Source organism: Salvelinus fontinalis, chromosome 2 (genome assembly GCF_029448725.1).
Source record: "Salvelinus fontinalis isolate EN_2023a chromosome 2, ASM2944872v1, whole genome shotgun sequence".
In the NCBI taxonomy this organism is placed as follows: domain Eukaryota; kingdom Metazoa; phylum Chordata; class Actinopteri; order Salmoniformes; family Salmonidae; genus Salvelinus; species Salvelinus fontinalis.
In genome coordinates this window covers 25844540-25866131 of record NC_074666.1, presented here as the reverse complement: position 1 = coordinate 25866131, position 21592 = coordinate 25844540, and the positions used below count along the sequence as shown (strand labels likewise).

Below are 21592 nucleotides of genomic sequence, written 5' to 3'. Positions count from 1 at the left end.
GCGAAGATGGACCTGGAATTGCCTTCTGAAAAGTTGCCGTTATAGGCGACTACTATCTCCGGCTTTGATTTTATTTGATACATGTCACAATATCATCGTAAACTATGTTTTTTCAATATAGTTTTATTAGATTATTGATTTTTTTTTCGGGACGTTAGGCGTGTTGCGTTGTGTGCCTTTGTTCAGAAAGGAGAGCTTCGCGCCACTTGGCCAGTGTGCTTGCTAATTCAAGAGGGAAAAACGATGTACTAAATCCAAACAACGACTGTTCTGGACAAAGGACCCCTTGTCCAACATTCTGATGGAAGATCACCAAAAGTAGGACCCATTTTGTGATGCTATTTCATATATCTGTCGAACTGTGTACTAGTAGTTTGGCGCCCAGGTTTTGGCCACTCTCTCGCTATAACATAAGCCTTATGTCGTAATGAAGATATTTTTAGAACTCTAACACTGCGATTGCATTAAGAACTAGTGTATCTATCATTTCCTATACAACATGTATTTTTTTGTAATGTTTATGAATAGCTATTTGGTCAGAATAGGTGAGAGTCTAATAGAAATATCCGCACATTCTGGCAAAAAGAAGCTACGTTAGCATAATGGATAACCACTGATTTCAGCTCTAAATAAGCACATTTTCGAAAAAAACATAAGTGTATGTATAACCTGATGTTATAGGACTGTCATCTGAGGAAGGTTTATGAAGGTTAGTGAAAATTAATATCTTTTGCTGGTTTATTCGCTAACGCTAACGTGCCTATTGCTATCGTGCCTTGATGAATGAATGCGGTTGTGTGGTAGGCTATTGTAGTAAGCTAATATAATGCTAGATTGTGTTTTCGCTGTAAAACACTTAAAACATCTGAAATATTGGCTGGATTCACAAGATGCTTGTCTTTCATTTGCTGTACACGATGCATTTTTCAGAAATGTTTTATGATGAGTATTTAGGTATTCCACGTTGGTCTCTATAATTACTCTGGCTGCTTCTGTGCTATTTTTGACGGTAGCTGTGATGGTAGCTGCAATGTAAAACTGATTCATACCTGAAATATGCACATTTTTCAAACAAAACATAGATTTATTGTATAACATGTTATAAGACTGTCATCTGATGAAGTTGTTTCTTGGTTAGTTTGGTTGGTTCTTGGTTAGTTAGGTTGGCTGTGCTGTGAAAAATGTCTGTCCTTTTTTGTATTTGGTGGTGAGCTAGCATAAATATATGTGCTGTTTTCGCTGTAAAACATTTAAAAAATCGGACATGTTGGCTGGATTCACAAGATGTGTACCTTTCATTTGCTGTATTGGACTTGTTAATGTGTGAAAGTAAAATATTTCTAAAAAATATATTTTGAATTTCGCGCTCTGCCTTTTTAGTGGAATGTGGGAGGAGTTCCGCTGGCGGAATGCCTGAGTCAGACAGGCTAAGTTTTCCAGTAAACTACCAGAATTTTGGTATTTTTTATTTTTTTAATGTAATCTATATTAAGACATCTAGTAGCCCTTTTGGGTACTTCAGGTTTTCACAGGTGACTCTAATAATCTCTGGCACTTTGTGTGGCCTTATCACATGTAAAATCTATTAAATCATTTATATAAGATTTATTTTTTTAAACAATTATAACAAAGCTGTAAAAAATTGTCCTAAATAATAACCATCAACTTTACTATGAGTGTTTAATATGAGGGTTTCAGCATGAAATATGCTTTGTATAAACTACATGACCAAAAGTGTGTGGGCACCTGCTCGTCGAACATTCCAAAATCATGGGAATTAATATGGAGTTGGTCCGCCTTTTGGTGCGATAACAGCCTCCACTCTTCTGGGAAGGCTTCCACAAGATGTTGGAACATTGCTGAGGGGACTTGCTTCCATTCAGCCACAAGAGCATTAGTGAGGTCATGCACTGATGTTGGGCGATTAGGCCTGGCTCGCAGTCGGCATTCCAGTTCATCCCAAAGGTGTTTCATGGACTTGAGGTCAGGACTCTGTGCAGGCCAGTCAATTTTTTCCACACCGATCTTGACACACCGTTTCGGTATAGACCTCTACTTTGGCAGAAGGGCATTGTCATTCTGAAACAGGAAAGGGCCGAAACTGTCGCCACAAAATTGGAAGCACATGATCGTCTAGAATGTCATTATGCTGTAGGATTAAGATTTCCCTTCAGTGGAACTAAGGGGCCTCCTCCACCAAACTTTACACTTGTCACTATGCATTGGGGCAGTTATGGTTATACTGGCAGCCACCTAACCCAGACTCGTCTGTCAGACAGCCAGATGGTGAAGCGTGATTCATCACTCCAGAGAACGCGTTTCCACTGCTCCAGAGTCCAATGGCTGCGAACTTTACACCACTCCAGCCGAGGCTTGGCATTGCACATGGTGATCTGAGGCTTGTGTGCGTCTGCTAAACCAAGGAGACCCATTCCATGAAGCTACCGACGAACAGTTCTTGTGCTGACGTTGCTACCAGAGGCAGTTTGGAACGCGGTGGCGTGTTGCAACCGAGGGAAGACAATTTTTATGCGCTTCAGCACTAGGTCATCCCGTTCTGTGAGCTTGTGTGGCCTACCAGTTCACAGCTGAAAAGTTACCGCTCCTTCCTAGACGTTTATACTTCACAATAAAAACACTTACAGTTGACCGGGGCAGCTCTAGCAGGTCAGAAATTTGACGAACTGATTTGTTGGACGATACCACGATGCCACGTTGAAATTCACTGAGCTCTTCAGTAAGGCCATTCTACTGCCAATGTTTGTCTATGGAGATTGCATGCATGTGTGCTTGGTTTTATACACCTGCAATCAACTGGTGTGGCTGAAATAACCAAATACACTAATTTGAAGTGGTGTCCACATACTTTTGCATATATTGTGTATATATATTATTTTACAATGTCAATATGTATTTGTTGTCAATGTTTTTGGTGTCAAACTGGTGGCAGTGTGCAATTAGTCAATAGTTGGAAGAGTTGCAGAGTAATTTAAAATATTGCCATTATTGATTAGATGCTTTTATCATAATCAGCAGGGCTAGACAATCTGGACACTCTTTCTAAAACTTTCGGCCGAAATTGTTCCCCATCCATTGGAAAGCTGCCGCGGTCATACCCCTCTACAAAGGGGGAAACACTCTAGACCCAAACTGCTATAGACCTATATCTATCCTACCCTGCCTTTCTAAGGTCTTCAAAAGCCAAGTTAACAAACAGATCACCGACCATTTCGAATCCCACCGTACCTTCTCCGCTATGCAATCTGGTTTCTGAGCTGGTCATGGGTGCACCTCAGCCACGCTCAAGGTCCTAAACGATATCATAACCGCCATCGATAAAAGACAATACTGTGCAGCTGTATTCATCGACCTGGCCAAGGCTTTCGACTCTGTAAATCACCACATTCTTATCGGCAGACTCAACAGCCTTGGTTACTCAAATGACTGCCTCGGCTGGTTCACCAACTACTTCTCAGACATTGTTCAGTGTGTCAAATCGGAGGGCCTGTTGTCCAGACCTCTGGCAGTATCTATGGGGGTGCCATAGGGTTCAATTCTCAGGCCGACTCTCTTCTCTGTATACATCAATGATGTCGCTCTTGCTGCTGGTGATTCTCTGATCCACCTCTACGCAGGCGACACCATTCTGTATACTTCTGGCCCATCTTTGGACACTGTATTAACTAACCTCCATACAACTCTCCTTCCATGGCCTCCAACTCCTCTTAAATGCAAGTAATACTAAATGTATGCTCTTCAACCGATCGCTGCCCGCACCTGCCCGCCCATCCAGCATCACTACTCTGGACGGTTCTGACTTAGAATATGTGGACAACTACAAATGCCTAGGTGTCTGGTTGGACTGTAAACATTAAGCATCTCCAATCCAAAATTAAATCTAGAATCGGCTTCCTATTTCGCAACAAAGCATCCTTCACTCTGCCAAACATACCCTCGTAAAACTGACTATCCTGCCGATCCTTGACTTCGGCGATGTCATTTACAAAATAGCTTCCAACACTCTACTCAGAAAATTGGATGCAGTCTATCACTGTGCCATCCGTTTTGTCACCAAAGCCCCATATACTACCCACCACTGCGACCTGTATGTGCTCGTTGGCTGGCCCTCGCTTCATATTCGTCGCCAAACCCACTTGCTCCAGGTCATCTATAAGTCTTTGCTAGGTAAAGCCCCACCTTATCTCAGCTCACTGGTCACCATAGCAGCACCCACCCATAGCACACGCTCCGGCAGGTATATTTCACTGGTCACCCCCAAAGCCAATTCCTCCTTTGGCCGCCTTTCCTTACAGTTCTCTGCTGCCAATGACTGGAACGAATTGCTAAATTGTAATTATTTCGCCACTATGGCCTATTTATTGCCTTTATCTCCCTTATCTTACCTCATTTGCACACACTGTACATAGACTTTTTTTCTATTGTGTTATTGACTTTGTGCTTGTTTATTCCATGTGTAACTCTTTGTCGTTGTTTGTGTTGCACTGCTTTGCTTTATCTTGGCCAGGTCGCAGTTGTAAACTAGCCTGGTTAAATAAAGGTGAAATATATATATATATTTTATTAATTACATTTACATTTACATTACATTTAAGTCATTTAGCAGACGCTCTTATCCAGAGCGACTTACAAATTGGTGCATTCACCTTATGATATCCAGTGGAACAACCACTTTACAATAGTGCATCTAACTCTTTTAAGGGGGGGGGGGGGGGGTTAGAAGGATTACTTTATCCTATCCTAGGTATTCCTTAAAGAGGTGGGGTTTCAGGTGTCTCCGGAAGGTGGTGATTGACTCCGCTGACCTGGCGTCGTGAGGGAGTTTGTTCCACCATTGGGGTGCCAGAGCAGCGAACAGTTTTGACTGGGCTGAGCGGGAACTGTACTTCCTCAGAGGTAGGGAGGCGAGCAGGCCAGAGGTGGATGAACGCAGTGCCCTTGTTTGGGTGTAGGGCCTGATCAGAGCCTGAAGGTACGGAGGTGCCGTTCCCCTCACAGCTCCGTAGGCAAGCACCATGGTCTTGTAGCGGATGCGAGCTTCAACTAGAAGCCAGTGGAGAGAGCGGAGGAGCGGGGTGACGTGAGAGAACTTGGGAAAGTTGAACACCAGACGGGCTGCGGCGTTCTGGATGAGTTGTAGGGGTTTAATGGCACAGGCAGGGAGCCCAGCCAACAGCGAGTTGCAGTAATCCAGACGGGAGATGACAGGTGCCTGGATTAGGACCTGCGCCGCTTCCTGCGTGAGGCAGGGTCGTACTCTGCGAATGTTGTAGAGCATGAACCTACAGGAACGGGTCACCGCCTTGATGTTAGTTGAGAACGACAGGGTGTTGTCCAGGATCACGCCAAGGTTCTTAGCACTCTGGGAGGAGGACACAATGGAGTTGTCAACCGTGATGGCGAGATCATGGAACGGGCAGTCCTTCCCCAGGAGGAAGAGCAGCTCCGTCTTGCCGAGGTTCAGCTTGAGGTGGTGATCCGTCATCCACACTGATATGTCTGCCAGACATGCAGAGATGCGATTCACCACCTGGTTATCAGAGGGGGGAAAGGAGAAGATTAATTGTGTGTCGTCTGCATAGCAATGATAGGAGAGACCATGTGAGGATATGACAGAGCCAAGTGACTTGGTGTATAGCGAGAATAGGAGAGGGCCTAGAACAGAGCCCTGGGGGACACCAGTGGTGAGAGCACGTGGTGCGGAGACAGATTCTCGCCACGCCACCTGGTAGGAGCGACCTGTCAGGTAGGACGCAATCCAAGCGTGGGCCGCGCCAGAGATGCCCAGCTCGGAGAGGGTGGAGAGGAGGATCTGATGGTTCACAGTATCAAAGGCAGCCGATAGGTCTAGAAGGATGAGAGCAGAGGAGAGAGAGTTAGCTTTAGCAGTGCGGAGCGCCTCCGTGACACAGAGAAGAGCAGTCTCAGTTGAATGACTAGTCTTGAAACCTGACTGATTTGGATCAAGAAGGTCATTCTGAGAGAGATAGCAGTAGAGCTGGCCAAGGACGGCACGTTCAAGAGTTTTGGAGAGAAAAGAAAGAAGGGATACTGGTCTGTAGTTGTTGACATCGGAGGGATCGAGTGTAGGTTTTTTCAGAAGGGGTGCAACTCTCGCTCTCTTGAAGACGGAAGGGACGTAGCCAGCGGTCAAGGATGAGTTGATGAGCGAGATGAGGTAAGGGAGAAGATCTCCGGAAATGGTCTGGAGAAGAGAGGAGGGGATAGGGTCAAGCGGGCAGGTTGTTGGGCGGCCGGCCGTCACAAGACGCGAGATTTCATCTGGAGAGAGAGGGGAGAAAGAGGTCAAAGCACAGGGTAGGGCAGTGTGAGCAGAACCAGCGGTGTCGTTTGACTTAGCAAACGAGGATCGGATGTCGTCGACCTTCTTTTCAAAATGGTTGACGAAGTCATCAGCAGAGAGGAGGGAGGAGGGGGAGGAGGATTCAGGAGGGAGGAGAAGGTGGCAAAGAGCGTCCTAGGGTTAGAGGCAGATGCTTGGAATTTAGAGTGGTAGAAATTGGCTTTAGCAGCAGAGACAGAAGAGGAGAATGTAGAGAGGAGGGAGTGAAAGGATGCCAGGTCCGCAGGGAGGCGAGTTTTCCTCCATTTCCGCTCGGCTGCCCGGAGCCCTGTTCTGTGAGCTCGCAATGAGTCGTCGAGCCACGGAGCAGGAGGGGAGGACCGAGCCGGCCTGGAGGATAGGGGACATAGAGAGTCAAAGGATGCAGAAAGGGAGGAGAGGAGGGTTGAGGAGGCAGAATCAGGAGATAGGTTGGGGAAGGTTTGAGCAGAGGGAAGAGATGATAGGGTGGAAGAGGAGAGAGTAGCGGGGGAGAGAGAGCGAAGGTTGGGACGGCGCGATACCATCCGAGTAGGGGCAGTGTGGGAAGTGTTGGATGAGAGCGAGAGGGAAAAGGATACAAGGTAGTGGTCGGAGACTTGGAGGGGAGTTGCAATGAGATTAGTGGAAGAACAGCATCTAGTAAAGATGAGGTCAAGCGTATTGCCTGCCTTGTGAGTAGGGGGGGAAGGTGAGAGGGTGAGGTCAAAAGAGGAGAGGAGTGGAAAGAAGGAGGCAGAGAGGAATGAGTCAAAGGTAGACATGGGGAGGTTAAAGTCACCCAGAACTGTGAGAGGTGAGCCATCCTCAGGAAAGGAACTTATCAGGGCGTCAAGCTCATTGATGAACTCTCCAAGGGAACCTGGAGGGCGATAAATGATAAGGATGTTAAGCTTGAAAGGGCTGGTAACTGTGACAGCATGGAATTCAAAGGAGGCGATAGACAGATGGGTCAGGGGAGAAAGAGAGAATGTCCACTTGGGAGAGATGAGGATCCCAGTGCCACCACCCCGCTGACCAGAAGCTCTCGGGGTGTGCGAGAACACGTGGGCAGACGAGGAGAGAGCAGTAGGAGTAGCATTAGTTAATTAATTAGACTATACGGTTCAAGAGAAAATAGCCTATATACTAGAAACTCATGGACAATATGGACACATAGATAATACATTAATGCTATATATGAATACATTTGTTTTAAGTTATTGAAGTATAAATTATCAAAGTTACGATAGACTGCCATAGATTTTTTGTTAATTCCCAAAATTACTGAAGATTCCGTTAACTTTGGTAAATTAACATGAAGCTTTGCAACCCTAATCAAATGCACTGGCCCATATTAATCTGGTCTCCTGTCAGAGTGTGTCGTTTGGATCAAAGAGCAGTGCAGACCTAATCCGAATGCAACTGTAGCGTTTATTGGTTAAGCTTCAGAGCAAAGCCCATCTGTTTGCTTTCCCATCCTCTGTAGTGGCTCTTCGCTTGTTCTTTCCATGTGGTGGGGCCTTAGGAAAATGAAGTCATAGAAAACACACTCATATCAGCAGGTTTTCACCAGTGATGTGTTTTATAATTTTCAAAGTAGCTTCAAAGGCTATAGAAAGTGAAAATGTCATTCAGTTCAACACTTTCCTTTTTAATGACTTGATTGGGCGATATCTGATGAAAGAATACCCTTTTATCTGTTCTCCAATATCATCAAAGCAGATTATACTGTGTAGCTTACTCATTGTCTATCTGTAGTAACAGTTATTTTATTCAGTGGATGATTGTATTACTGGCAATTACTGATTTGACTTTCACTTAGAGTAATGGTCGATACATGTGTCTCTCTCTCACACTCACTCTTTCTTTGTTTCTTTCATTTTCTCTTCTCTCTCTTTCTCTTCTCTCTCGCTCACCTGTATCTATCTACAGTATATCAGTATTTGCTGTTTGATCCCTGCCTCTGTGTCTCTGTATAGGATCACTAAAGGGGATGCTGGACCAATGAGAACCATGCGCGTCATGTGGTCAGTTGTCACGGCTCTCCTTGTCGCCATGCTCTTCGGTATCATCCAATCAGAACTGCAGGAAGGAGCCCTCATTCCAGGTAAGATTCCACAACACAACACTCCTCATCGATCTACTGTTTGCCATTGGTAATATAATTTACCTTCCCTTGTGCAGATAGAGACTAGCACCTGTTTTTGTACAAGTGCTTGTGTATGATTGCTTATCTTGGCAGTTTTGTTATCAGTCATGGGTCTTTCATAGCTGTAATCCTAGAGTACTGAGGCTGTCTATTTAGTATTGGGTTGAGAGTGTGAGATCTCCTTGGTCATTGTTTGACCAATGAGATGCTTCATCACTGTAGGTTTCATCTGTCTCAGTGTGGTAGAGGAGTGGAGATGATCATCACTGATAGGGCTCTAATTACACATACTGTTAGGCCTCAGGTAATTACTCTATCCATCAGAGAACCAGGGAAGAGAGGTAGAAGGGTTTTATCTGGTCCGCATGTGGTCCAGTGGTTTGGAATAAAGAATCAGTATATGTGTATATATATATATATATTCCATTTATTTTCCACTGTGATGTGTTTAATTAGCTCTTCCTCTGCCAGGGGATCAATCCATGCTGCTTGCTGGTAGATGAGCTAACAACAGGGATCTATGACTCAAATGTTGCATTGCTGTGTGTGTGTGTGTGTGTGTGTGTGTGTGTGTGTGTGTGTGTGTGTGTGTGTGTGTGTGTGTGTGTGTGTGTGTGTGTGTGTGTGTGTGTGTGTGTGTGTGTGTGTGTGTGTGTGTGTGTGTGTGTGTGTGTGTGTGTGTGTGTGTGTGTGTGTGTGTGTGTGTGTGTGTGTGTGTGTGCGTGCGTGAGACATCTGAATTTGCCTCTACTTCGCACCATTAATTAGTTAGCAAGCTCTGTCAAAGACAATGACATACTATTGTTAACAATCTTAGACAAAGTTGAAGTGACTATATGCATCACTTCAGCTACACTGCCGTTCAAAAGTTTGGGGTCACTTAGAAATGTCTTGTTTTTGAAAAAAAAGCAAATTTTTTGTCCATTAAAATAACATCAAATTGATCAGAAATACAGTGTAGACATTGTTAATGTTTTAAATTACTATTGTAGCTGGAAATGGCAGATTTTTTATGGAATATCTACGTTGGTGTACAGAGGCCAATTATCAGCAACCATCACTACTGTGTTCCAATGGCACGTTGTGTTAGCTAATCCAAGTTTATCATTTTAAAAGGTTAGTTGATCATTGGAAAACCATTTTGCAATTATGTTAGCACAGCTGAAAACTGTTGTGCTGATTAAACAAGCAATTCAACTGGTCTTCTTTAGACTAGTTGAGTATCTGGAGCATCAGCATTTGTGGGTTCGATTACAGGCTCAAAATGGCCAGAAATTAAAACTTTCTTCTGAAACTCGTCAGTCTATTCTTGTTCTTAGAAATGAAGGCTATTCCATGCGAGAAATTGCCAAGAAACTGAAGATCTGGTACAACGCTGCGTACTACTTCCTTCACAGAACAGCGCAAACTGTCTCTTAGCAGAATAGAAAGAGGAGTGGGAGGCCCCAGTGAACAACTGAGCAAGAGGACAAGTACACTTGAATGTTTAGTTTGAGAAACAGGCGCCTCACAAGTCCTCAACTGGCAGCTTCATTAAATAGTACCCACAAAACACCAGTCTCAACGTCAACAGTGAAGAGGCACCTCCAGGATGCTGGTCTTCTAGGCAGTGTTCCTCTGTCCAATGTCTGTGATCTTTTGCCCATCTTAATCTTTTATTTTTATTGGCCAATCTGAGATATGGCTTTTTCTTTGCAACTCTGCCTAGAAGGCCAGCATACTGGAGTCGCCTCTTCACTGTTGACGTTGAGACTGGTGTGTTGTGGGTACTATTTAATGAAGTTGCCAGTTGAGGACTTGTAAGGTGGACAGAAAATGTGCTTTTCTTTCAAAAACAAGGACATTTCTAAGTGACCCCAAACGTTTGAACGGTAGTGTATATACACTGCTCAAAAAAATAAAGGGAACACTTAAACAACACAATGTAACTCCAAGTCAATCACACTTCTATGAAATCAAACTGTCCACTTAGGAAGCAACACTGATTGACAATAAATTTCACATGCTGTTGTGCAAATGGAATAGACAAAAGGTGGAAATTATAGGCAATTAGCAAGACACCCCCAAAAAAGGAGTGATTCTGCAGGTGGTGACCACAGACCACTTCTCAGTTCTTATGCTTCCTGGCTGATGTTTTGGTCACTTTTGAACGCTGGCGGTGCTCTCACTCTAGTGGTAGCATGAGACGGAGTCTACAACCCACACAAGTGGCTCAGGTAGTGCAGTTCATCCAGGATGGCACATCAATGCGAGCTGTGGCAAAAAGGTTTGGTGTGTCTGTCAGCGTAGTGTCCAGAGCATGGAGGCGCTACCAGGAGACAGGCCAGTACATCAGGAGACGTGGAGGAGGCCGTAGGAGGGCAACAACCCAGCAGCAGGACCGCTACCTCCGCCTTTGTGCAAGGAGGTGCACTGCCAGAGCCCTGCAAAATGACCTCCAGCAGGCCACAAATGTGCATGTGTCAGCATATGGTCTCACAAGGGGTCTGAGGATCTCATCTCGGTACCTAATGGCAGTCAGGCTACCTCTGGCGAGCACATGGAGGGCTGTGCGGCCTCACAAAGAAATGCCCACACCCACCATGACTGACCCACCGCCAAACCGGTCATGCTGGAGGATGTTGCAGGCAGCAGAACGTTCTCCACGGCGTCTCCAGACTCTGTCACGTCTGTCACATGTGCTCTTGTGCTCAGTGTGAACCTGCTTTCATCTGTGAAGAGCACAGGGCGCCAGTGGCGAATTTGCCAATCTTGGTGTTCTCTGGCAAATGCCAAACGTCCTGCACGGTGCTGGGCTGTAAGCACAACCCCCAGCTGTGGACGTTGGGCCCTCATACCACCCTCATGGAGTCTGGTTCTGACCGTTTGAGCAGACACATGCACATTTGTGGCCTGCTGGAGGTCATTTTGCAGGGCTCTGGCAGTGAGAAGTTGTCTGTGGTCACCACCTGCAGAATCACTCCTTTTTTGGGGTTGTCTTGCTAATTGCCTATAATTTCCACCTTTTGTCTATTCCATTTGCACAACAGCATGTGAAATTTATTGACAATCAGTGTTGCTTCCTAATTGGACAGTTTGATTTCACAGAAGTGTGATTGACTTGGAGTTACATTGTGTTGTTTAAGTGTTCCCTTTATTTTTTTGAGCAGTGTATATATTGGTTGGGTAACAAAGCAATTAAAGGGTCCTCCAGGGAGTGTCTAAGAGCCTAGCAGGCTGTCTTGAAGATGTTTGAAAGTTGAGAGGCTAATGCAGAAGACAGTGTTCATTAATGATGGAGAGCTATTCAGCCTCTCTGTGATGAGCTGAGCCTGTTGAGCTGGGGGAAAGGGAAGGGAAAGTGGATGTGGTTCCCCAGAGCAGGGATCAGAGGTCAGAGCACAGAAATCACAGTTCACCCATAGTGGCCATGACAGTCTGTCTATCACTGATGGAGAGAGACATCACTCAGGCATCCACAGTGACCACTGACCATTGCTACTGGGTGTGTTCACAATCATCCACCCTGGGGAATAGAGGGGTAAGTCACCTGACTGGCATTTTGGTAAGTTGTCCTGGATACGTATAAATAAACATAAGCACACTCTTTACATAAGGGGCCAAAAGATTGGAACCACATTTGCCTTAAGAGGCCAAGTACATTTTATATGAGCTGACCCGCTGCTGAATGATCCCCATGCTAGAGCATTATAAGCGAAAATGTCAAGAGCACTAATGACATAATGCTCATTGGTCTCTCAGGGACAGAAGAATGTTCCTTATTGCCATTGGCACTGGGTCATTGTCCATGCCGTCCTACCACTGGAAACGGCTAATGTCCACTGCACTGTGGGCATCCAGGACAAAGCCATTTAAAATCAAAAGGGGCTTGACATTCATAGTTTTTCCTGCTTTCCAGAGGAGTCTGTGCTGATTTATATGTGCGTCTCTTGGCTGGTGTCCTGGTAATTGTGTGGATGGAATATTTCCTTGTGTTCTCCTTCACAGAGACAGCAGTATGAGGGGAGGGCTGGAGTTACAGGGGTGGTCAGCCATCCTAATGCAAATTGTAGAAAAATAAAGGCTCCTAAGGTAGTCTCTAGATGCAGATGTCGAGGGTATTTCAATTTTTCTGGCCTTACTCTTTATAAAATAGTACAGTAGTTATTGAGTCTTGGTGTAGCCTACCTGAATACTAATTAACTGCACTGTTTGGTAAGAGAAACCTCTGAGGTTCGTTCTGATTATGTTAAGTTGGAACAGAGGGTATTTTTTCCTGACTGTAATACATGGTGGGTAGTGTGACTTTCCTGACTGTGTGTTGTAATGATGGTACATCGCTGGGGGGCTGGTAGCGAGAAGTCCAATAAGGAAGTGTAATCAAAGGCCAGCTTGTAAGTGTTGATATGTTAAATTAGTTGTGCCAGCAGCCTGCTGTTGATGGAAGTTTGTAACCAAAGTGTCACCCATGGTCTTCTCAAACAATATGGCTGCAGGATGGTAAGAGAATCTATAAGTCATAACCTGGGGGGGAGGGTTGAGATTGATAATGGAGCAGAAGACGAATTTCTGTTGTTCCCTGTAGGATCGTTCCATGTAATTTCAGCAAGCCATGACACCCACGATCTTAAATTGTTTCTGTAGTTAGAAAAAGTAAAGAATAGCATTCCTGTAACATTCTTTTGTTGAAGTATAATTTGATCTCTGAGAAATGAAGCTAATTAATGGTGCCGGAGGAGATGGCTGCCGTTTTAGGGGCTCCTAACCAATTGTGCTATCTGTGTGTTTCTTCACGTTATTTGTAACTTCTTTTGTACATAATGTTTCTGCCACTGTATCTTATGACCAAAAATAACTTCTGGAAATCAGAACAGCGATTACTCACCTCGAACTGGACAAAGATTTTTTCTTTAACGAGATGGACCCGAAGGATTTAGACCAGATACCCGACAAGGCCCAAATCCCTGTCATTCGCGTGAAGAGAAGACGCAGATACAGGGGACGCAGGTCTGGGGCGAGTGGGAAATCTGCCTCTACCATCCGTCCTATTGGCCAACATGCATTCATTGGAGAATGAACTGGATGAGCTCCGTTCAAGACTATCCTACCAACGGGACATTAAAACAGTAATATCTTATGTTTCACCGAGTCGTGGTTGAACGAAGACATGGAAACTATACAGTGGCTGTTTTTTTCGTGCATCGTCAAGACAGAACAGCTGCCTCCTGTAAGACAAAGGGTGGTGGTCTGTGTTTATTTGTCAGTAACAGCTGGTGCGCAAAATCAAATATTAAGAAAGTTTCAAGGTTTTGCTCGCCTGAGGTAGAGTATCTCATGATAACCTGTAGACCACACTATTTACCAAGAGTTTTCATCTATATTTTTCGTAGCTTTCTACATACCACCACAAACCGATGCTGGCACTAAGACCGCACTCAAAGAGCTGTATAAAGCCATGAGCAAACAAGACAATGCTCATCCAGAGGAGACGCTCCTAGAGGCCGGGGACTTTAATATTTTTATTTTTAATTTTTTTTATTTCACCTTTATTTAACCAGGTAGGCTAGTTGAGAACAAGTTCTCATTTGCAACTGCGACCTGGCCAAGATAAAGCATAGCAGTGTGAACAGACAACAACACAGAGTTACACATGGAGTAAACAATAAACAAGTCAATAACATGGTAGAAAAAAGAGAATCTATATACAATGTGTGCAAAAGGCATGAGGTAGGCAATAAATCGAATAATTACAATTTAGCAGATTAACACTGGAGTGATAAATCATCAGATGATCATGTGCAAGAAGAGATACTGGTGTGCAAAAGAGCAGAAAAGTAAATAAATAAAAGCAGTATGGGGGTGAGGTAGGTAAATTGGGTGGGTAGTTTACAGATGGACTATGTACAGCTGCAGCGATCGGTTAGCTGCTCGGATAGCAGATTTTTAAAGTTGTTGAGGGAGATAAAAGTCTCCAACTTCAGAGATTTTTGCAATTCGTTCCAGTCGCAGGCAGCAGAGAACTGGAAGGAAAGGCGTCCAAATGAGGTTTTGGCTTTAGGGATGATCAGTGAGATACACCTGCTGGAGCGCGTGCTACGGGTGGGTGTAGCCATCGTGACCAGTGAACTGAGATAAGGCGGCACTTTACCTAGCATAGCCTTGTAGATGACCTGGAGCCAGTGGGTCTGACGACGAACATGTAGCGAGGGCCAGCCGACTAGGGCATACAGGTCGCAGTGGTGGGTCGTATAAGGTGCTTTAGTAACAAAACGGATGGCACTGTGATAAACTGCATCCAGTTTGCTGAGTAGAGTATTGGAAGCTATTTTGTAGATGACATCGCCGAAGTCGAGGATCAGTAGGATAGTCAGTTTTACTAGGGTAAGTTTGGCGGCGTGAGTGAAGGAGGCTTTGTTCCGGAATAGAAAGCCGACTCTAGATTTGATTTTGGATTGGAGATGTTTGATATGAGTCTGGAAGGAGAGTAATGCAGGGAAACTTGAATCCGTTTTACCACATTTTTAGCAGCATGTTACATGTGCAACAAGAGGAGAAGAAAATCTGACCATAATTATATCCTCCTGATTCCTGCTTACAAGCAAAAACTAAAGCAGGAAGTACCAGTGACTCGCGCAACACGGAAGTGGTCAGATGACGCAAATGCTAAGCTACAGGACTGTTTTGCTAGCACAGACTGGAATATGTTCCTGGATTCTTCCGATGGCATTGATGAGTACACCACATCATTCACTGGCTTTGCCAATAAGTGCATCGAGGACGTCGTCCCCACAGTGACTGTACGTACATACCGCAACCAGAAGCCATTGATTACAGGCAACATTTGCACTGAGCTAAAGGGTAGAGCTGCCACTTTCAAGGAGCGGAACTCTAACCCGGAAGCTTATAAGAAATCCCGCTATGCCCTCCGACAAATCATCAACCAGGCAAAGCGCCAATACAGGACTAAGATCGAATCGTACTACACAGGCCTCGACACTCGTCGGATGTAGCAGGGCTTGCAAACTATTACAGACTACAAAGGGAAGCACAGCCAAGAGCTACTCAGTGACACGAGGATATCAGACAAGCTAAATAACTTCTATGCTCCATTTGAGGCAAGTAACACTGAAACATGTATGAGAGCATCAGCTGTTCCGGACGACTGTGTGATCACCCTCTATTCAGCCGATGTGAGTAAGACCTTTAAACAGGTCAACATTCACTAGGCCGCGGTGCCAGACGAAATACCAGGACTTGTACAGTCGTGGCCAAAGGTTTTGAGAATGACACAAATATGAATTTTCACAAGGTCTGCTTCCTCAGTTTGTATGATGGCAATTTGCATATACTCCAGAATGTTATGAAGAGTGATCAGATGAATTGCAATTAATTGCAAAGTCCCTCTTTGCCATGCAAATGAACTGAATCCCCCCAAAACATTTCCACTGCATTTCAGCCCTGCCACAAAAGGACCAGCTGACATCATGTCAGTGATTCTCTCGTTAACACAGGTGTGAGTGTTGACGAGGACAAGGCTGGAGATCACTCTGTCATGCTGAGGAGGGTGGTGCTTGGAATCATTGTTCTTCCTCTGTCAAGCATGGTTACCTGCAAGGAAACATGTGCCATCATCATTGCTTTGCACAAAAAAGGCTTCACAGGCAAGGATATTGCTGCCAGTAAGATTGCACCTAAATCAACCATTTATCGGATCATCAAGAACTTCAAGGAGAGTGGTTCAATTGTTGTGAAGAAGGCTTCAGGGCGCCCAAGAAAGTCCAGCAAGCGCCAAGACCGTCTCCTAAAGTTGATTCAGCTGCGGGATCGGGGTACCACAAGTACAGAGCTTTCTCAGGAATGGCAGCAGGCAGGTGTGAGTGCATCTGCATGCACAGTGAGGCGAAGACTTTTGGAGGATGGCCTGGTGTCAAGAAGGGCAGCAAAGAAGCCACTTCTCTTCAGGAAAAACATCAAAGAGACTGATATTCTAAAAGGTACAGGGATTGGACTGCTGAGGACTGGGGTAAAGTCATTTTCTCTGATGAATCCAATTTCTGATTGTTTGGGACATTTGGAAAAAAGCTTGTCTGGAGAAGACAAGGTGAGCGCTACCATCAGTCCTGTGTCATGCCAAAAGTAAAGCATCCTGAGACCATTCATGTGTGGGGTTCACTCACAATTTAGCCTAAGAACACAGCCATGAATAAAGAATAATATCAACAAATCCTCCAAGAGCAACTTCTCCCAACCATCCAGGAACAGTTTGGTGACAAACAATGTCTTTTCCAGCATGACGGAGCACCTTACCATAAGGCAAAAGTGATAACTAGGTGGCTCGGGGAACAAAACATTGATATTTTGGGTCCATGGCCAGGAAACTCCCCAGACCTTAATCCCATTGAGAACTTGTGGTCAATCCTCAAGAGGCGGCTGGACTAACAAAACCCCATAAATTCTGACAAACTCCAAGTATTGATTATGCAAGAATGGGCTGCCATCAGTCAGGATGTGGCCCAGAAGATAATTGACAGCATGCCATGGCAGATTGCAGAGGTCTTGAAAATGAACGGTCAACACTGTAAATATTGACTTTTTGCATCAACTTCATGTAAGTGTCAATAAAAGCCTTTGACACTTATGAAATGCTTGTAATTATACTTCAGCATTCCATAGTAACATCTGACAAAGGTATCTAAAGACACTGAAGCAGCAAACTTTGTGGAAATTAATATTTGTGTCATTCTCAAAACTTTTGGCCACGACTGTACACTGAGCATGCCACCAACTGGCAAAAGTCTTAACTGACATTTTCAACCTCTCCCTGTCTGAGTCTGTAATACCTGCATGTTTCAAGCAGACCATTGTCCCTGTGCCCAAGAACACTAAGATGACCTGCCTAAATGACCACCGACCCATAGCACTCACGTCTGTAGCCATGAAATGCTTTAAAAGGCTGGTCATGGCTCACATCAACACTATTATCCCAGAAACCCTAGACCCACTCCAATTTGCATACCGCACCAACAGGTCCACAGATGTTGCAATCTCTATTGCACTCCACACTGCCCTTTCACACCTGGACATAAGGATCACCTACAGTATGTGAGAATGCTGTTCACTGACTACAGCTCAGCGTTCAACACCATAGTGATTTCAAAGCTCATCACTAAGCTAAGGACCCTGGGACTAAACACCTCCCTCTACAACTGGGTCCTGGACATTCTGAAGGGCCACCCCCAGGTGGTAAGGGTAGGTAACAAAACATCAGCCTCACTGATCCTCAACATGGGGGTCCCTCAGGGGTGCGTACTTATTCGCCTCGTGTACTCCAACACCATCATTAAGTTTGCCGACGACACAACTGTTGTGGGCCTGATCCACCGACAACGACAGCCTATAGGGAGGAGGTCAGAGACCTGGAAGTGTGGTGCCAGCGAAACAACCTCTCCTTCAATGTGATCAATGCAAAGGAGATGATCATAGACTACAGGAAAAGGAGGGCCAAGCACTTCCCCATTTTCAACAACGGGGCTGTAGTGGAGCAGGTTGAGAGCTTCAAGTTCCTTGGTGTCCACATCACCAACAAATTATGATGGTCCAAACACACCAACACAGTCATGAAGAGGGCACAACAATGCCTATTCCCCCTCAGGAGACTAAAACGATTTGGCATGGGTCCTCAGATCCTCAAAACGTTCTACACCACTGCACCACTGAGAGCATCCCGACTGGTTGCATCACCGGCTGGTATGGCAACTGTTCGGCCTCCGACCGCACAGCGCTACAGAGGGTAGTGCGTACAGTCCAGTACATCACTGTGGCCAAGCTTCCTGCGATCTAGGATCTCTATACCAGGTTATGTCAGAGGAAGGCCCTAAAAATTGCCAAAGACTCCAGCCACCCTAGTCATAGACTGTTCTCTCTACTACCGCACGGCAAGTGGTACTCGCGCGCCAAGTCTAGGTCCCAAAAGGCTTCTGAACAGCTTCTACCCCCAAGTCATAAGACTGCTGGACAGCTGATCAAATGGCTACCCAGACTATTTGCATTGACCCCCACCCCCCTTTTTTTTAACGCTGCTACTTGCTGTTTATTATCTATGCATTGTCATTTTACCCCTACCTACATGTACAAATTACCTCAATTACCTTGACTAACCTGTGCCCCCACACATTGACTCGCTACCGGTACCCCCTGTATATAGCCTCGTTTTTTTGTTGCTCTTTTATTTTTTTACTTTAGTTTATTTAGTAAAACACTTTTTCTTTAATCTTATTTCTCTTAAAACTGCATTGTTGGTTAAGGGCTTGTAAGTAAGCATTTCCCGGTAAGGTCTACCTACACCTGTTGTATTCGGCGCGTGACAGATAAAACCTTACTTTATTTTGATTGAATTGATTGCACCCACATTTGCCATTTTAAATTATAGGATTCATATGCTATTCAGTAAATATAGTATCTAACATCTGAATTGGTCCCCAATTTGTTTTTACATTAAGACATGAGGATTCCAAAGAATTGGTCAAAAGCCACCCACAGACCCCCCACACCCCACGCCAATCCCAACAGAACATTGAGTATGCAATATCAGTTCTCTATGCAAATCCAGACTCAACATCGAGTATACAATACAATACAAGTATTCCGCTGTTTCAAATGCTAACTCTTCGGCATTTATTGCACAAGTCCTATGCACATCAGTGGTATCTATATCAGCATTTTAGATTTGTGCCACAAATGCACAAAAAAATTGCCAGGTGAACAAAACCAAAGCATGGGTTGCTGTCATACTTTGGCCATAGACTGCTTACAGGGTAAGGAAAGCAATATGTAATTTGTGTGAACTATCTCTTTAATTCTGAAGGTGGGGGGGGTCTTAAAAAAATCACCTAATAGCAGGAACAGCACCATCTAGTGGTCAGAACCTGGTAATGTCAGGATGTAGGATGGGACATAAATTTAGCAACTTCAATGACTAATTTCTCTGAACAGGGCGAAAAAAAACGTCACCAAAATTACTGAGAATGCATTACATAGGAAAGAAACAGTACTCTGAACTACAGCTCCCTACTTCTTGTCAAACATAGAGAACTGATACTGTATACTCATTGTTCTGTTGGGATTGGCTTGGGGTGTGGGAGGTCCGTGGGTGGCATTTGACCATTTATTTGGAATCCTCATGTTTTACTTCATGTTAAAATTATTTGGGGACCAAATTGGATGTTATGTACTATATTTATTGCATATGATATGAAATGTATCATTTTAAATGGCCAATTTGGGTGTAATCAATTAAGAAATCAAATTCTATTTCAACAAAATAATGTTTCAGGAATGCTAATCTTAGTTGTTTTTAACTACAGAAATGATTTCATTACAATCTTCGATGGTGGGTCTCAAAATCCTCTTTCTTGTGCTTTTTTTTTTACCATTTAACTAGTTAGTTAAGAACAAATTCTTATTTACAATGACGGCTTACCCCGGCCAAACCTGGACCAAATGTGTGCCACCCTATGGCACTCCCAATCACGGCCGGATGTGATACAGCCTGGATTTGAACCAGGGACAGCACCGAAATGCAGTGCCTTAGACCGCTGCGCCAGTCGGGAGCTCAATGTGGAGTGACCCTCTAACTAATGGACAATAAAGTTTTCATTATTGTCCAATAATTCTATGCATTCTATGCACACACACACACACACACACATGTTCTCTCTGTCTGTTTCTGTCTCTCTTTTCTTTCTCAGTCTTTGATAAGTACATACATCACATTCCTTAAAAAGTTTATTGAATATACAGTATACCCACTGATCTAAAAATCAGGATGGTTATTTTACAGGAGATGCATGAGTTTCTTAATCTCTTGTTAGTAACAAGGAATTAACTTGCTCCTTGCATGTCTCATTACGTCTCACACAGAACCATGAATCTATTCCAGAGATCTCCATATTAATTATATTAGTGATAATCCTTAGTTTGTTAATCACATGGATTAAACAGTGATTCTTTTCCATTGTGTGCCTTTTCCCCTCTCCTCACTGGCACTTGGTAATCTAGACACCATTTTTGTTCCTGCCTCAAGGTGAGATTGTTTCTAGATAACCTTGTTTACCATGGACATGTAGTTGTATGCAGCACTGAAGGATCCCAGGATGAGATTCCAGGTATCAGCTCTCACAAGAAGAATAGAAACTAGAATTCATCAACCTGTAATATACAATAGTTTCCTTCCTAGCTGCAATCCTTAGGAAGTCACATGGCTTTGACGTGATTTGGGTGCTAGATGCAGCCTTCCAATAGAATGTGACAGTAAAAGATAAGGAGCTGCTAACCGTTAGGCTACCTGCTGCCCTCATACTGAACAGACCTGACAGAACTGACTCTGAACAGAAGTGCAGAGCTGCATTGGTCACACGCTGGTCACACTCTGATTTTATATGTTAGCTTCTAATACTTATTAAAGAAGAAACTCAGTCCTTTGCAGATGGAGGAATATTTCCCTCTGCCGAGCGTGGGAGAGGATGAGAGGAACTGGTGACAATGTCTGTGGTTAGCTAATTAGCAACACTCGTTAGTCTATTTAGAGAGCCATGACGAGAGGAAGACAGCACTAACCTCAGAGGAGAACAACCTTCACCACAACACCTACTGTTACTGAACCAGCTGAGATACACCACAACACTGCACTGACAGCAATACACAATGAGAGAGAGAGAGAGAGAGAGAGAGAGAGAGAGAGAGAGAGAGAGAGAGAGAGAGAGTAGAGAGAGAGAGAGAGAGAGAGAGAGAGAGAGAGAGAGAGAGAGAGAGAGAGAGAGAGAGAGAGAGAGAGAGAGAGAGGAGAGAGAGAGAGAGAGAGAGAGAGAGAGAGGAGAGAGAGAGAGGAGAGAGAGGAGAGGAGAGAGAGAGAGAGGAGAGAGAGAGAGAGAGAGAGAGAGAGAGAGAGAGAGAGAGAGAGAGAGAGAGAGGAGAGGAGAGAGAGGAGAGAGAGAGAGAGAGAGAGAGAGAGAGAGAGAGAGAGAGAGAGAGACATCATTAACTATTTCACTGCTAATATGGTTTAGTTACAGTACTGTGCTGCTATTATATCATACAGATGTAGGATCTTTTGAGCCAGTTTG

The 21592-nt window shown here is 44.4% G+C and overlaps 1 protein-coding gene across 1 annotated transcript in view; it reads left to right on the top strand.

Moving 5' to 3' along the window:
• Window positions 1-21592, top strand: part of LOC129815288 (roundabout homolog 1-like) — a 270600-nt gene that overhangs the window by 20330 nt on the left and 228678 nt on the right. Inside the window, exon 2 of the mRNA XM_055868963.1 lies at window positions 8323-8450. Coding sequence (XP_055724938.1) covers window positions 8348-8450 — 103 coding nt within the window. The 5' untranslated portion in view covers window positions 8323-8347. The remainder of the gene's footprint in view (window positions 1-8322; window positions 8451-21592) is intronic.